A 17,367-nucleotide genomic window follows, 5' to 3' on the forward strand; every position below is an offset into this window, starting at 1 on the left:
TACCCTTTAAGGCAAGTTCATTAAGTTTAACATGCTGGATTGCAGACTGATTTTTTGTAGCTGAGAAGCGCATCTGTATTCCAGCAGCTGTCATTTATTTAAAGATCAAAGTCAAAAAAAAGAAGAAAGAAAGATCTGATCGTCACACTTACAAAAGATGCTAGCTCCATGATCGATTCATAAAAACCAGGCTGAAAGGAAAACAACAAAGTGAGCAGAGGTAAAGCCAGAGCGCACAAAAAGGAGCTTTTGAGTAACAATAAAGAACATGTTTTTATCTGTTCAGTCAATAAAACAATTAGATAACACTGGCATCTTTCTCAAAAGCAAAAAAAAAAAAAAAACTAAATCAGAAAACGTGTATTGGCATGATGAAAATGGATTATACTTTTTGGAATAATCAAATAACATTTTTGTCACTACAGCAATGTAAAATAAAACATTTTTCAACAAATTTCCACTGGTATTTTAACTCACTGAGTTTGGAAGACCAAACCGCCATCAACCTAAACTTTATCTCCCTCCACAAATGTTCTACCAGATTCCAGCCTTTGGGCCCAGTACTTTCAGTCAGAAGAAACATTAAACTCCAGCTTTAAAGCCTAGGTATCCATGATTTTGGTTTTCATTTTTACATTTCAAATAAAACATTCTTACCAGTGTCATTGAAATGTATTTTTTCACGATATACAAACAAAGTTTGTGTTGTTTGAAGATGAGGCGGTTTTCTTCTGACGCCTTAAGCAGATCCGTCAATGACTCCTCACTGGGCATCAGCACAAAAGCCTAAAACAGAATAAAAAGTAAAAAAAAAAAAAAAAAAAAAAAAACCACACGATTGGTCTCATTTTCAATGGCAAAACATTTGGCAGGTATTTCTCGATTGATGGACCATTTGATGTCATCAAAGTCCATGACAGTCAAATTGGCTGCATTTCTACCAATTAAGTGTGAAAAATATCAAACTTTTCCAGAGTTTGAGTCAATTTCCAGTCAATTTATGGAAGATTAAGTGAAATCACTTGGAGGATGAATGGATTATTAGACAGCAGGATGAGCAAATAAAAGACTGGACGGAAGAACAGACAACCTTTACACAAAGTGATAGAGAAACACCTGCTTACTGATCCAGCTGGGAAAATACTTGGATAACATTTTCAGACTTTTCCAGGCCGTCTAGGAACCTTGGATGCCAGTTATAAATATAAACATAACTAAAGCAGCCTGGTGCTTACCATGCAGCCTTGAGGAAAGATGAAGATCCTGTCATCTGAGTATTGAAATCCAAATGTAGAGAGCAGATCCACAACGTCCTTCTCAGCGTAGCTGCAGCTGTCATACGAGGGCAGGTTGGTGATCAGCAGCAGCTTTGGGTAAACGAAGCTGAACGGCTGAGAGGAAATAAAAAAAAACAGAAACCTATTGACAGAGGGAAATACCTTGTTGGTGTAGCACTTTAGCATTAGCGGAACTAATGTTTATGATTAGAGCTTTAGGGCTAGCACAGCTAGCGTCGCAGCTAGCGGTGCCCACCACTGATTCACTTAGAAATAGACACTGATTAAACATGTCGGTGCAGAAAACCTCCACATAAAGACATAAACCAAATTAGCATTTTATTTATGTGACTTCATTAGAAAAAGATAAACTTCAGTTTAGTCAAAGTGAACAGGACAGACAGAAGAATGAAACTGACCCTGGACTCCAGGATGCTTGATGCCAGAACGTAATCTGTGGATGGAGTCAAATTGTAAAAAGCAGTGAAACCCAGTCCCTGTAATTATCTTACCAAAACAAAATATGTCTGACAATCACACCTTTGCTGTTTAGGTTCAGTTGATTCAGGTAATCGGGGACAATCCTCTCCCCAACAGTCAGCTGCTTCTCACTCGCTTCTGCTGTGGTTTCAGTGGTTGGACTGGGTGGCTTTGCTGCATCTTTAAAGAACAGAAAATATCAAACAAACCAAACAATTTTTTTTAATTGCAAATTAATTTGGAGGGAAAAAGGGTAAAGAGATATTTTTTATTGTCCAGTTGTCTTTACCTGTTTGATTTGTTTCGATTGGAGCTTCACCAGAGCTTCCTGCAGTCTGCGGTTCTGTCTGCTTTTCGCTGGACTTCAGATTCTGTGCAGTCGACTCTAGATTCGACAAAGTTTTTATTTGGACAGAGGTCTCTGGATTTTCACTGGCCATTCGTTTCAGAGGCGAACCGGTTGAAAATTCACCAAAAGTCCCCACTTTTGGTGGTTCTTCGGGTTTTTGCTCTTGTTCGTCCATTTTTATTGGCTCTGGCGCTCCACTTGTTCCCAACTCAGCATTTTTCACAGTTTCCATCTCACTACTAACCATGTTAACTTGGGTTTGTTCTGTTGTTGCAGATTGTTCAGATGCAACAACGTCTTGAAGGTTTGTTGTTGAGATTTCGGCCTTCAGAGTCTCTTTGTCAGACTCGGATGGTTTTGCTTCAACTTCTTCCATTTTCTTGCTGCTGGGTGGAAGAGTCTCACCCAGCAGGATATTTGTTTCTGATACTTTTATCACTTTACCCACAGAGGAGTCATTATTTTCTTTCAGCCTTAGTTTTGTTGCAGTCGGGATGTGTTCCTTGCCTTTTGATTTTTGTCCACGGTTATCGGGACTGGGTGTCTTTTCGGGCTTTGGAGCTTCTTTCTGGTTTTTAGCTGATTTTACAGACTGTTTTGATGCCACGTTGACCGTTTTCACAGTTTGAACCACGTGCTTCTTGGAGACACACTTTCCTTTGGAAGCCAAGACTTTGGCTTTTTTCACAAGTTTGACTGCTGCGCTCTTTTTGGACCTTATTTGGATAGACAAAAGCGTTTTAAGTGGCAGGAGAACCAAGTTTCTAGCAGAAGCAGACTGACGGGGCACAGCGGGCTTTCTGGGAAAGAAATGAAAGACAAATAGGTTTAAAACCGCACTAAAAACAGTCACCATCTCTTATCCAAAGTTTTATGACTGTCATGACACACTGGATGACACCACCAGTTGTTGGCAAGCATTACTAATCCATCTCATTTGCTTTTGCTGCTTCTCTTTAAATCTGTCTGGCCGTACGGTTAGAAAGACGGAGTAGGGGATATACCCCTAGGATCTGGAGTTGCAGTTCAGACATATTTTATTTATATTTCATTTATTTATTAGGCTTGTTAAACTGGAACCCGAGTCTGGATTTCATACCATTTATATAAAAATGTGAGCTGGTCTGACAATAAAACCCTTGATTTATTTGAGCTTTTGCGATGCTAATTAGCTGGTGCTAGTTGAAAAAGCAATAGCTTGTTCCCACGGTTGCTCGTGATAGCAGCTGTCCCAAAGGCACAAAAGTATAACGATTCTTAACCAGAAGGATTTATCCAAACATGAAATGAAATAACCAAAACAATTATGAATCTACAAAAATAACACATCAGATTGTGGAAGAACTTACTCTGGACTAAGATTTTTCTGATCCTCTGGAGACGCAGATAAAGGGGCCTCTGAAACTCTGTCCTACAAATCAATTTATTGTGAATTGGTCAGGTTATTGGTAACATGAGAAAACTACACAGAAGCAAACTCATTAACTGCAGAAACATACCTGCTTTGCAACAAATGTGAGGGAAACTCCTTTTATCTCAAGGCTTTTTAGGCCTTTAAGCTTGGCAGCATCTTCCTCTTTTTCAAAACACACAGTCGCCTATAAATGTATGGGGAAAATAGGACCAATTTAACTACTTTCACACAAGTGCTACAAGCAAAAATAAGAGTTGGCAAGCAGTAAAAATGCAGACAATTTTAGTTTCATCAATTTCAGAGCAAACTATTTTTAGTTATACATTTTAGATTATTTCCAGTTCTTTAACTGGTCAGTTTCTTCTTCGTTTTAGTGAAGTTTCTCTTAATGCAACTTGTTTGATGACAGATCATCTACACCTGAAGATGTAGCTCCTGTTAGTTTACTAAACTGTTAGTTTACACAGGGTAAAGTACTCTTAGTAGAATTCTAGTTTCCATGGCATTTTGGTTTCCATGGAAACCAAACTTCTTATTTTTTTTAAACCAATCGTGACCAAGTTTAGCCTTCATGCGTTTGAGTTGTAACACCCTGATTTACCGGCGGGACTACTGCCGCCCCGGACGAACGCCGAACCGGACACAGAGCTATAGAAGTACTTACCGGATCACGCAGTCCGACCAGAGGTAAGAGTCATTCACTGTGTCATTTATGAAGCTGAAGATGGCGGCAGCGGCAGCAGCAGTGGCAAACACCAGCTACGGCTACGGCCAACTCTGCCCTCTTCCTCCGTCTGGTCGTCCTCATCTTCATTACCTCCTATGATTTCTACAACCCGATCGATTTCAACGCGCTCCGGTTCAATTTGAATAGACTTAAAGACGTTACTCATCACTGATTTGGCTAGAAAGTGCTAACTCTGTTGAACCGTTAGACGTCATTTACCCAGAATGCATTGCAGCGTGACCAACACGCGACGTTCGCGTGATAACGTTTTATTAAAATTGATAAAAACCAAACGGCACACAGTATTACTCCTGTATTGTCTTTACATCTAAAATAAATATTTCTCAAATAAAACCTACCGTTACATCTAATCATGGAACTTTTTGAAGGGATTTTGTATCGTCTACTCAGTTTACTAGGATAGTGTGATTACTGTATGAACAAATGAATCACGTCCATAAAGGGCCTTTGTGTGTCATATTTCATAGTAATGTAAAATGATGAGATAAATTATAATTAAATTTGACTGTGTGAGATTTAAAATTTTTTATTGTTGAGAAAAATGATTATTTTTAGTGTTCAATACAGTTTAATCTTTTTTGAACAAATTTTTAAACTTTGAACAGGTTTCTGTTAGTGATTTAAAATTAAACTATGGCTGGGTAAGTATTCAAAAGTACCAAGGAAAATGGGGTGATCTGTAGAGCTTCTCCCTGGACCCCTGTGGTCGTAACACATAGGACAGGAGGTCATAGATTAACATATGCAGGAAAGTAGAGGCCAGTATCATTTAAATTACCTTGGGAAACAGGAACTTACCGAGTTCACGGGAGATCAGAATCCTTCTGTGAACATCTGGGTTGTGTGAAGATTTTGAACCACTAACATTTAATTTACAAGATATTTTTCTTAGTTATAGATAGCATTCTCTGATGGAAATTGTATTATTTAGTTTTAGAATTAATTTAGACGATGATGAATGGATTTGAAAATTGTATTATTTCTGACTTAGAATTAAATGAAAATGTTTTGTTTAGTATTAGAAAATTACTCAGGATTTATGCTAAATGGGGTTTTGGAAAATGATTGTGTTAACTTGTATACTTAGGATTGAATATTATGTTTCATAGGTTAGAAAAAGGAATTGTACCTCATTTTGTTCTGTTGATTTTATGTGTTATTTTTGGTTTAAGGCAGGACTCAATCTTTTGGGATGCTGAGTGCAGAAGAGCAAAACTGAGTTTGTTAACATAAACTTTCCTTAAACTAATTACAAAATTTAAGTTTGTTCCTGAGAATCTATGTAGGGAGAGATAGCGGGAGAGACTCCGGATTTCACACATATCTGTGAAATCCTTTTCTCTGAATATCCTTTATTTAGATGGTTTTAAAACCGCAGGAGTTCAGGATGAGGCTCTCCTCTTCGTTTGTTAAACAAAAGAGCAAATGGCCTTTGTTCACAGCAGTAAATTAGGGGAAGTTCTAAGTTTTTCTGAGTGTCCAAGGTAGCTTCCAGTTGGTCAAGCAGAGGTACGCCTTAATTGAATATATTAAAAAGGAAAGACACACCTACATTATAAAAGTTCGTGCACAGGAGTAATAATTCAGATAGCTGCCACTATTTTGCCTTTTTTGCACCAGCTCTCTCCAAAGACGCGTCTTTGCCTTTTCTTTCTCCATCTTTTTTGTCTCAGGTAATGAATGTATATCTCTGTTGTTCTGCAGTTTTGTTGTTAATTCATACATTGTTTTCTATTGGATTAAATTCTGTAATTCTGTGACGTCAACACGCATTGTTGTTTTCCTTGTGGCTACACGTGGCCCGCCGAGAGGACCTGGGATCCAGAGGAAGAGAGAGAGCCAAACTTTTTTCCAAAGTTAACTATTTTAGATATTTCTTCCTTAACATTATGTTTTTTGCCAAATTTCCTGAAACTAAGCCAATACTTTAGTTTTATGCAAATTATTTACAGGAATTAATAGATGTAGATGGGGCTAAATAACACAGAACCTACAAAGTATGCAAATATTCTAATTCAACTCAGCCCGTTTGTACTTAGACTAAAATATGACAAAAAATAAAAATTTTGTTCCATTTTTATCACAGGTTTTAGTAAATGTGATTTTTATCCAATTCTCTTTTTAAAACTCACACAAAGATACTGTGGAAAGTAAAATGTGCACAGAGCAAAGCAAAAATATTCACATAGCATTAAGAGACAGATGTTGGGTTTATCCTACATTTTCCATACCTCTTGTTTAGACTTAAACAGTAAGAGGGATTTGGTTTTCCCAAAGGACTCCATGGCTGCAATCACATCACCATGGGAGAGAGTATCAAAATTGCCTCTGAGTCTCAACATGGTTGGAGGTGATGGTTTACTGTGATGAGCAAATGGAGGCTGGGGAGAAAAGTAAGAAATAAAAGATTAAATGTACATTTGGCTGGCTGTTAAAAACAAAAGAACTGCAGCTGCTGTTGTGAATGACAAGTGATGAAATATAGGAGCTGGATTTAAATATTGTCCACAACAGGCATCAGAATTCAACACATTTGTGGTTTTCTCCCTCTCATTGCTGAGCAAAATATGAGTGCAACAGTGAACTAAGGGAAAAGTGTGTTTTCTATGATATATTGATGATATATTGATATCTGCAAGGCAGTGAGGCAGCAAGAGAGTCTAAGAGCTTCTGATGCAACTTTCTGATTGGTTAATAGGAAACTATGTCGTCTGATGTACAAATATCAAGAATCAGAAACCCAAACACCCACCTTGGGTATAGTCGTAGAACATTCCTCACTCCTTGGAAGGTTAGGTTGCACCAGATTCAAATTTGTGTCCAACGTTAACTTTGTTGGGTTGAAGGAAGATGACGAGGAAACAGATGTTTGACTGCTGTCTCTTGATGATGTGGAAACCTCCATCTTGTTGGTCATTGATAATGATTGTGATGATGAAGATGGCCGTTTTCTAGCTTGCTCAGCCAGTACAGTATGAGCTAAAGGCTTGAACACACTGACAGTGTTAAGCTGCTCTGACACAGAAGAAGCTTGAATAATAAACCAAAAAGAAAGTATTAGTTTTGGTGCATAACAGACCTAAAAACAACAAATCCAATACAGTCCAAGTAACTTCAACTAGTAGTTTGCTTTAGAAAGTATGTAAAAATATTTGGTCAACTGTGCCCAATAGACTGACCAATACTGGAAGGTCCAATGAACTCCTCAGTTTCCCCTAGAAAACCTGCTAAACCTGGTGCTAGGGGCGCTAGGGGAGTCCACCAGCGGCCCACCATGGTTTTGTGCTAACAAATGTTAAGTTACAAAAATTCAGAAGTGCACGAGCAGATATGATAATCTGGTGGCGCGATCGGTGCCTTTTAATTTATCATATGATTAATTGATATATTTCTCTTTGTGACAGGCCTATGCAGGCTGATATGCATCAAATGTTGTAACAACAAACCTGAATTCATGGTTTGCTTTGTTAGAATTTGTTCACTGCATGGCTTCTTTTTCGGAGATTCCTCCAGGAACAGCTGTTGCCTATGGCTTCCACTTACTGAGGAGCGCTCCTTACGCTTCTCGGATAAGCACTGCTTCCCATCATTTTCTCTTGGCGATGACTGTGCCTTGTGATTCTTCTGCGGTGAATGTTGTTTGTCATGACATAATGACTGTTGCTTATCGGTCATTACTGGTCTTGTTGGAGACAGCTGTTGTGCACTGCTCCTTCTTGGTGAATGTTGTCGGTCACGGCTCCTTCCTCGTGGCCTCTTTCTCTCCTCACTTCTTGGAGACAACCATCGATTGGGGCTCCTGCTTGACTGCTGTTTTTCATCACCATGTTCTGGGTCTCTAGTCGTACGTGAGAGTTGCTCCTGGCCCGTCCTTGGCGACCGCAATTGCTCAATATTTGTCCTTGGAGATGATGGTTCATCAGAGCTCCGTCTTGGTAAACCAAGAGTCTTAAACCCTCTTTTTGGTGAAAGACGTTTCTCCCAATCACTTGAACGTCTCTGATAGTCGGAGAAAATACGGTGGTTGTGCCGTGGAGATGCAGATCTAGACCGAGACCTGATGGAAACATAGAAACATAAAGTTCTAAATTCTAAAATAACTAAATGTATTATTGCAGACTTTAATAATTTTTAGCCCCTGCAAAGACAAACCTGAAACTATGGATACAAATTAACATCTTTATCTCTAAACTTAAATATTTCATTGACACAAACCTGCGACTGTGCCTGGGACTGTGAAATGATTGTGTCCTGTTGCTCCGTCTTCCCCTTCGACCTTCAGAGCTGCTGTGTCGACGAGGGCTGTTAGAGCGAGAACTACCGCTAGTAGTGGCCCCTCTTCGCCTAAAAGTATGGCGTCGATAAGGACTTTTAGAGGGAGAACTACTGCTAGTAGTGGCCCCTCTACGCCTAAAAGTATGGCGTTGATAAGGACTTTTAGAGGGAGAACTACCTCTAGTAGTGGCCCCTCTTCGCCTAAAAGTATGGCGTCGATAAGGACTTTTAGAGGGAGAACTACCTCTAGTAGTGGCCCCTTTTCGCCTAAAAGTATGGCGTTGATAAGGACTTTTAGAGGGAGAACTACTGCTAGTAGTGGCCCCTCTATGCCTAAATGTACGGCGTCGATGAGGACTTTTAGAGGGAGAACTACTGCTGGTCGAAGTTCTTCTACACCCAGAACTGCGGCGTTTGCGAGGACTTTTAGATCTAGAACTGCTGCTGGAAGTGGTGCTTCTATGGGTAGAGCTGCGACGTCGGCGTGGGCTGCGAGAGCAAGACCGGGAACGCGTCCCATCACTGGTTTTCTTTTTATGATCATGGGACGTGTGGTCAGAAGTTGAGGGAGAAATCTTGGCACTTCTAATGGCATCACCATGCAGGAAAAGAATAGCGAAACTTACCATCAGTCAGAGATATATTCACCATCAGTCATTGTCGTTTGTGTAAATACACAAATATACCTTTGAACTGGTACTTTGCCATCCCACTCTGGGTGTCTATGGGATATTTAAGAATACTGTTAAATAACATTGATTTAAGAATAAAGGTGCAAATACAACTCTACATTTTCCCATTTTATTAGATACCCCAGGTCAATTGTTTTATAGCACAAATAGTAAATCAACCAATCACAGGAAAGCAAGTAAATCCACTTGGACTTAGTTGCGTAGGGGAAGGCAAACTCGCTGAAATTCAAGCCAAGAACCGGAAACAGAAAAGCAAGGAGATGTAGGCTAGTTTAAATATAGTGGAGTTGCTGGTGCCAGATGGTCTGGTCCAAGTATTTCCAAAACTGCTGATCTACTGTGTTTAAAAAGCCATTCTCTGTTTAAACAGAATGCCTAGTGGATAATATCAAGTGACCAGCCAAAGTGGTCTATGGTTTCACAGACATAAAACACTGCATTTCTATAAGTCTATGGTGTCAGTGATTCATTGGCAACATAGTGGACTAATGTAAAATAACTTGAAATGGTGAATTTTCATATTTAGGCTGCAACAACAGATCAGAAAAGTATATTATTCCAGTACAATTTTCTTTAAAATACTTTCTTTGCAGTTTGATTAATATTGCTGCCCATTTTCAAAGATTGTATAAAACATTACTCTTTAACCTAAAAAATATCCCAGAAAAAACCCAAAAGACTGACTGTTCCCGAAGACGTTTGCAGTTCCCAACGTGTAGACTGGTTTGCTGGTGGTCAGTCCAATCCTAGCAGTCACAATAACAAACAGACATGTAGAACCGTAATTAGTATAACATTAATTTAAAGTTTATACTGTGATTTCTGAAGGCAGACTGTTATTTAGATATTTAGATGTTTACTAGAGCTGGAGGGAGATGTGAGATGAAGGAGTGTCTAAATTCTGGTAAGTCTAGAAAAATAAACCACTTGATTGTAACCCAGTTTACACGGGAATATATTTTCCTATGACTAGTTTTGCTTCTCTCATCCAGTATTTCTTTGGGATCCCCCCTACATTTAAGGCACAAGGGCTGGTGAGATCCAACTTATAGATATCTCTCTGTTTCAGCACAACTGGCTCCAATATTAGCTCATTAGCAGAGCTTTGTAGAGCTAACTGCATGCTAGTGAAGCAGTTTCACTATGTAATTCAAGTGGGTAGGCCAAGGGACACAACTGCAAGATGCAGAACTCTGATTCTTGAGGAAAGTAGTTTGAGACCACTGCCTTAAGGTGTCTTCTTACCATTCTTCACTGTACACTTTTGTTTTTAAAGACCATTTATGAAAGCATTCCCACCTAATAGATGAATCCCTTTCTGATATTAGGACCAGTTCTGAGTACTCAACACATATTTGTAAGCAGATTCACTGATTTCAGTGAACTATTAACTAAATGTCAATTGAAATCTGTGTAAACAACTTTATACACTATGACCAATTTAACAGAGAAAGAAACAACCACCACAATAAGGGCGTATATGAAAAGAAAAAAACAAATCACAAGTGCCAGTTAACTAGAGAAAACAATTTTTGACTCACCTTCAATTGAGAACAGTTTGCCTTGCATAAAGAACAGGTATGTGGAAACTTCCTTGGTTTGCTAACAGTACAGACATGCATCTTGGCTGGTGACGGCAGACCCTTGAAGGTTGCAGGTTTTACTGGAGACTGGTGCTTAGATCCTTGTGTATCAGTGGTCTTGACCAGATCCACGGTTGGGACAGATAAAGAGACGACATTGTTGCCAGACTGTAGAATGGGATGTGAAACTTCTGCAACAGTGGGGATGAAAGAGGGAGCAGGAACTTGTTTCAGAGCAGTGGGCTCTGCACGCTGCCCAGCTTGTGTGATCTGTAATTGTGACCGCTTTTGCAGGTGCTTCTGCAGTGCTGTCTTTGTGATCTTTGACTTTTGGTCTTGAGTTTTACTTTCTGTGTGAACAAGGACAGGTCCACTTAAACATACACCCTGGCTTATATTACTTGGTGACTGTGTTTTTGATGTAAATGGGTGAGTTGGTGCTTTTACAGGTGGAGACCCATAGAGGCCAAACTTTGGCGATACAATGTCCCCGCTTTTATTTTGTAGAGAAAAGGCAGGGACGCTTGATTGCAAAGTCTGGTTTGATTGAGTCTCCACCTGTTGGGCCTGAGCTACAATATTCCTTGTTGAGCTCAAGCCGGTAATGGAGCCCAGCGTGTCAGGTGAAGAAATGGAACCACTGGTGTTTAATTCCAAGCGTTGTTCAGTCGCTCTTTTAGCCTGACTGCTAGCCTCATTGTTCTTCAGCAAAGTGAATCCACAACTCTGAGCCTTACTGAGAAACTTCTCAACAGTCTTACCCTCAACATTTGTACGTTCATCCCCAGATGTGTGACAACTGATCGATGGTGGGTCATCATGAAATATCGTTGGCTTTTCCAAACCAACAATTCCACTTGAACTCGGTTGAGACGTAACGTCTGACGTGGCCGCAGGTAAAGCTCTGTTGGCATTCTTCATACGAATCTTTTGTAAAGTGTAGGGGAGCTTCTCGGCTGTAGTTTCCTCATCAGGGTAATTTATGAGTTCATTCAAGTCCTCTTTTTGAAATCCATAATGCAGTAAAATCTTTTCAGCTATGCAAGGTGTGAGCGCAAGCTCTTGGGCTAGAGGTTGGCCGATTGGTTGAGCTGCGTAATCATAAGGATTTAAAGAAGACTCGGAGGAATTTTTAACTGGGAACCAGTTAAAAGAACTACTCCCATCACAAACATTGGATTGTTGATGATACTGAGAAGCTGATGAGACAGAAAAGCTTGACTCTGTTGTGGTGGCGCCTTGACCAAAAGATTGGTATGTTATTTGATTTCTGGCAGAAATATTGAAGGTACTCTGTAAATGGATGTTTGAAGTGGTTTGACCTGGTTCAGGCCTGTTGATTGCAGGCAAACTAGATCCATCAAATGACTCTCTAGGGAAGCTTATGCTGGATCCAAGTCCGAGATTAGGTATAGTCCTCCATATGGTTCCATGTGTCTGTCCAGTAGAGAGTCCATATTGTCCCTGGGAGGCATTTGTATCCCCAGAGGCAAATGGATTATACATGGGATAAGACATGATGGTCAGCAGTTTTAATTAAGGAAATTTGATAAATTTATGGCCAAGGCAGTTGGTATTGTGGATATATATGTGCAGTACAGAACATAATCCAATCAACAACACTGTGAACTTTGCTCAAAGCTAATGTTAATTGGGATTTCAGATCATCCAGCTACAAGGATGCAGCCTTCACGATGGTCAATGAGGAACATCTTGAGATCCCTTCAGGGCCCAGAAGCTGCACACGATGCAAAATACCCTGACAGGAAAGAACAGCGAGATGGAGAGAGAAAATTAATAACAATGGTTACTCAAGACAGTTTCATGTCCACGAATGAGGCGGGAAGGGAAATTAATCACTCAGGTCGTTCCTAACAGAGACACAAGTCAACATAAAGTAAGTGAATGTTAACAGGAAGGCGCAACAGGATTGTGATTCTTTCCTAAAAGTAGTTAACATTAGCATCAATGGATGCAGGTTTCTTCCCCTTTCACCCTTTTGTAAGTTCACCCATTTCTTCAACTTTCAAGTAGACAGAGGTGAAATGTTAGCGTGCAGGTGTGCAAAGTAAACTTTTCCAAAGCCACAGATACACAGTAGAGATGCACAATATATTGAAGTGTGTCCAATATCAAGTGTGCAATGTCTCAACAGCAACATGACTGCTTGGATGCAATGTTAGAAAATATTGCATTGATAACAGTTCCTATATTAGTTTTCTTCTTTCTGTTCTGATCCAAGCTCCCATCATCCTATGAACTCTAGCATCTTGGGCAATGTTATGGTCTGGTTCGAACATCTGTTGCCATAAGATTGTCTCCAGCAGACTAACAATTACAATAACATGCAAAATACAAGCTCACTGGATGTATTAGCCATCAATTATTGCACTCAAAATAGTCCTTTCCAATACAAATACTGCTTACACTAATATTGCGATGGTGATGTGATATATTGTGCAGCCCTACCTGGGATGGGTTCTGTGTATGGAAACTGTTGCCAATGTAGTGGAAAGTTTTAAGATTACTATGAGTAAAACAATGCATACCAGTATAGTCATTCCTGTATAATGCACAGGCTCGTGGGAAAGTCTTCTTAAGCCGCTTCTCTGAACTCTGTATTACTATAAAGTTATTCAGTTGTTTCTTGTTTTCACCCTCATGACGTCCTTGAATTTCTCTCATGAAAGAAGATGCGTATGCTTGGAATCTGTTTTGTAACTAAGCAGATTGTCAAACTATTTGAGTGGAATGAAACCCTCCCTGTAAAACGGTGTGCTGTGTTCTGCTCAAGGCTCTCTGGTTTCCGAAACAGTTTCTCCTCCCTCTTTGTTAAAGAAAATTTCCCCAACACCAATAAGGTCTCTGGCCGCTCAGATGAACCGTCACTGTTGTCTACACCCACGACCGATATGTTGTGGCGATGATCGAGATCATAAAGCTAGGGAGAGCAGTGAGGACTGAAGAGTAGTTAGGAAAATGCAGGTAGTAAATTGTAAATGACGCAACTACGTCATCATGTCAAGTTATCCTAAATATGATGATCTAGTCCACTCACTTATTCATGTCCAACAGTTTGTTTCTAAATCGTACAATCATGTCACACCACAGTCTCTTTAGAGATGTTATTTAAAATCAAATTGAGGACAGAGAAACATGGTGTTGTAGGGAAATATAGGTTATCAGCCATAAGAGCTGTATTAATATTGGGTATCAATAACAGCCAGATTTTCAGATTGATGCATCCCTTCTTTCTAAGCTTAACTTTACTCCAATTTTGTTTTAATAAATAAAGTGCAATGTATTATTGTTAATTATACAGTAGCGTGATTTTTTATTTAATTAATCACTTCAAAAGTGGAGGTTAATATGGCTCATTTTACATTGACAGTAAAATGTTTATGAGTATTTCTTGGCCAACATAAACAGCCCAACAAGAGGAAATGTCAGGCAAGGAAACCCAGCAGCTCACTGGTTTCCATTTATCTGCAAACTCAGGTAGTTTCACATTCACACCACCCACCACCTTCACGCTTCAACATGCTGTAGGTTTCAGTGGGCCAAATATAATGAACCGATTTGTTTCCAGCCACCTGACTGATTAATATGATGCATTAAAATCTGTTTTTAGACCCGAACTAACTATTCCACCTCCAAACAACAGTTTTCTGTTTGCTGGAGAGTTGAGTAGTCTTGATTTTCAAGTCACGTTTGACGCAACCAGATTTCTGTTTTTTTCTTTAAGCTTTTCTCTGAGAACCAATGAGGCAGCAGCTGCTTGATAAAATAATATTTAAGCACACAATGATTTATTGAAGGTTATTTTTTAGGATAAAAAGCTTGTGGAATATAGTAAAGGTCACATACCGGTTCAAGAACAGAAGACCTAATCAATGAAATGATAAAAAAAGGCAAAATGTTGCAAAAAAAAAAAAAAATCATGATCAATAAATTCAATACAGTTAAGAACAAAGTAAACCTGTTACTCCCCCCACATCAAAACCTACCAAAGCTTCACGTAATATTTATCAGGATATAAAAGCTGTATTCCATGTTTACCAAAGTTCGATAAAGGTTTTGAAACCATTTTTATAATGTTTGAAAATGTGAAACTCTTAACAAGTTTGATAAAACAGCTGCAAGACATCTAATAAGAGGAGATACATCTACCAAGACCATCATCTGACATCGGAAATTCACTTCAAGAAAAAAAATGTTGCACATTTCTTGGGAAGGATTTACATTTTAAGGCTAGACAGTGGGGTGTCTGACCACACAGAAGATTTTGGGAGTGCTTGGAAAAATTTTGGGGTAAGGTCAGAGACACCGAGTGTGAATAGGAAATAAAGTGTATGGTTATACACTTTACTCAAGTAAATGTGGACATAAGTGTTACCACATGCTAAAGAAGACCTAAAGTGGAAGGCATGCATGCAATATTAACTCTGTAAGACGCATACATTGGGGAAATGCTAAATGGTGTTGGCTCTGTGACCTCGGCACAGCACTAGACACTGTTAACCTTGACATATGTTTTGAAATGACTGAAAAGCTTTTTACTCAAGAAAAATTGATAAAAACTCCACTCAAATACTGAGTAACTGATCAAATTATCAATGATTCAATATTTAAAAAGTATAGATGGACCAAAATATTAAATTATGTGGAAACTTTGGTATTTTAAGGACACAAATGACAATAATTCATATAAGTAACAAGGCACTACAAAATCAGGAAAAATAACATTTTCCCAAATCAGTTTCTTTCAATAATAATAACAAAAAAACTTATGAAACTTTATGAAAAACTACAGGAGTGTGTGTGTGGTGAATATTTGGTTAAGACATGTTTGTTCTTCATTCAGTGAAGTTACTCGCAGTGGGTAGAGAATCCGGAAATTTTAGTCAAGTAAAAGTAGCAATAGCTCATAATAAATTACTCAAGTAAAAGTAAGAAAATACAGCATAAAAAACTCCTAAAAGAACTCCCCCCCCTCTAAAAACTTAGTAGTAATTACTACCCAACTCGGATGAGGTTTTTAGTCTAGCTGAAAGTGGCCTTACACCAGTGTTTGGAGTTAATGAGTTATTTGGAGTAGCATTTCTGTCGTTCATAGACAGGTCCATCTGAGTGTTGGTCTGTCCAAGCGAGCAACGAAGCTGAAGTTGGTTTCCGATTCGGGAAATGGAAGCTTTCTTTCCAACAGCCATCCATCTATAATAACTGAAGAATTAATGAGCTACGGCAACATTTAATTTCCCTTTGTGATTAATAAAGTGGTTTTGAATTAAAATTGAATTTGAAAAAAAAAAAAACCCTGCAAGAACGAGTGTAAATGGTAACCTGAGCTTTAGTGAAGTTTCACAAATCAGATAAAGGTTTCGCAAATCACAAACATGGATTAAAATATTCTGCAGGTTTGACATGTCTAGATGTCGTTTTGGAACTGGAGCGATTCCAGTATGATTCAGAGGCAAAAAAAAAAGGTGGTAAATCAACCTTTATTGAAGCTTCACAAATCCCAAACATGGTTTTAAATATTCTGCTATTTGAGCAGAATAATCCAGTCCAGGTTTGAAGAGTCTGTGTTGTAGTTTTGTTTTGTTTTTAGTTAGAGTAGATTAAAGATGCGGAGGATGGTGAAAAATATCGTCCTTTAGCCATTAAAGGTCCCGAGTCGGAACCTGCAATCGGAAACCAACTTCAGTTTCGTAAGCGTGGAGCGGATGGGAGGACTGTTCCCGTCAGTTTTTGTCAAAACAAGTTCCCAAATTCAGAGCCACTTACCGAGGTTGACCTCTTGGCCGCGTTTTAACTCATCACGAAGACAACGCCTTGTTTTTTTATTTAGTCAAAGTACCAAACGAAAGCAAACCGACATTAAAACTTGTTTTAAGAGAGAAAATAAAGTTACATCAACTTGTCAAAACGTTCGCCGTGTTGAACTGTTAGGATCGAGAATTTGCGAGCATAACGGTAACGGCCATTACACAGGAAGAAACAAAAAGGCCAAACATGTCAGTCTGCTGTCTTATTAAAATCTTCAGCATCTTACCTTCGGCTCAAAGTGAAGTTCGGATCCGTTCATCTTCCTCTTCTGGCTTGGTCCTTCGCCTTCTTCTTGAGTTTTATTGGCCGTTGGCCTAAAACGTTAGCTACATATTACCGCCACCAACCGGTAAGGAGTGTGAACCACATTACAAAAGCAAATTAATTAAAAAAATGTATATAGATCCTATTGTACAACTTACACCGTTCCCTGCTTGCTGGATGTTTTTGCAATAACTAGAGTTTTTAACCAACTTGTTACTCTGAATCTGTTAATTCCTGCAAGGCAAAATAAAATGTTCTATTGCCTCATCTTTTTGGTGCTTTCTTTGTGCAGGAAACCGAATAAAATTTACTGTAAGCCCCATTCATGTTTCTATAAATTGTTTATCTACTTTTGCTGGAACTGCTCCTCTCAACTTTCTGCGTACTTCTCTTAACAAGTAGCTTCGGAATCTCCTAAAGGTTATACACTGCCACCTACCGGCTGGTGATGTGAAT

At 39.0% G+C, this 17,367-nt stretch overlaps 1 protein-coding gene across 1 annotated transcript in view; it reads right to left on the reverse strand.

Annotated features, from left to right (window-relative positions):
• The window catches only part of LOC106914600 (uncharacterized), a 47,622-nt gene extending 30,660 nt beyond the window's left edge, over positions 1–16,962 (reverse strand). The window contains exons 1-16 of the mRNA XM_088015252.1: positions 16,874–16,962; positions 10,777–12,577; positions 9,920–9,981; positions 9,230–9,265; positions 8,484–9,128; positions 7,715–8,325; positions 7,021–7,298; positions 6,500–6,649; positions 3,606–3,704; positions 3,456–3,517; positions 2,047–2,906; positions 1,818–1,937; positions 1,697–1,731; positions 1,236–1,391; positions 658–786; positions 153–191 (exon numbers count right to left, since the gene is read on the reverse strand). Coding sequence (XP_087871378.1) covers positions 153–191; positions 658–786; positions 1,236–1,391; positions 1,697–1,731; positions 1,818–1,937; positions 2,047–2,906; positions 3,456–3,517; positions 3,606–3,704; positions 6,500–6,649; positions 7,021–7,298; positions 7,715–8,325; positions 8,484–9,128; positions 9,230–9,265; positions 9,920–9,981; positions 10,777–12,336 — 4,842 coding nt within the window. The 5' untranslated portion in view covers positions 12,337–12,577; positions 16,874–16,962. The remainder of the gene's footprint in view (positions 1–152; positions 192–657; positions 787–1,235; positions 1,392–1,696; positions 1,732–1,817; positions 1,938–2,046; positions 2,907–3,455; positions 3,518–3,605; positions 3,705–6,499; positions 6,650–7,020; positions 7,299–7,714; positions 8,326–8,483; positions 9,129–9,229; positions 9,266–9,919; positions 9,982–10,776; positions 12,578–16,873) is intronic.
• Positions 16,963–17,367: the final 405 nt, after the last annotated feature.

Source organism: Poecilia mexicana, unplaced genomic scaffold (assembly GCF_051168715.1).
Source record: "Poecilia mexicana isolate PSO_F unplaced genomic scaffold, ASM5116871v1 scaffold_18, whole genome shotgun sequence".
NCBI classification, from domain to species: domain Eukaryota; kingdom Metazoa; phylum Chordata; class Actinopteri; order Cyprinodontiformes; family Poeciliidae; genus Poecilia; species Poecilia mexicana.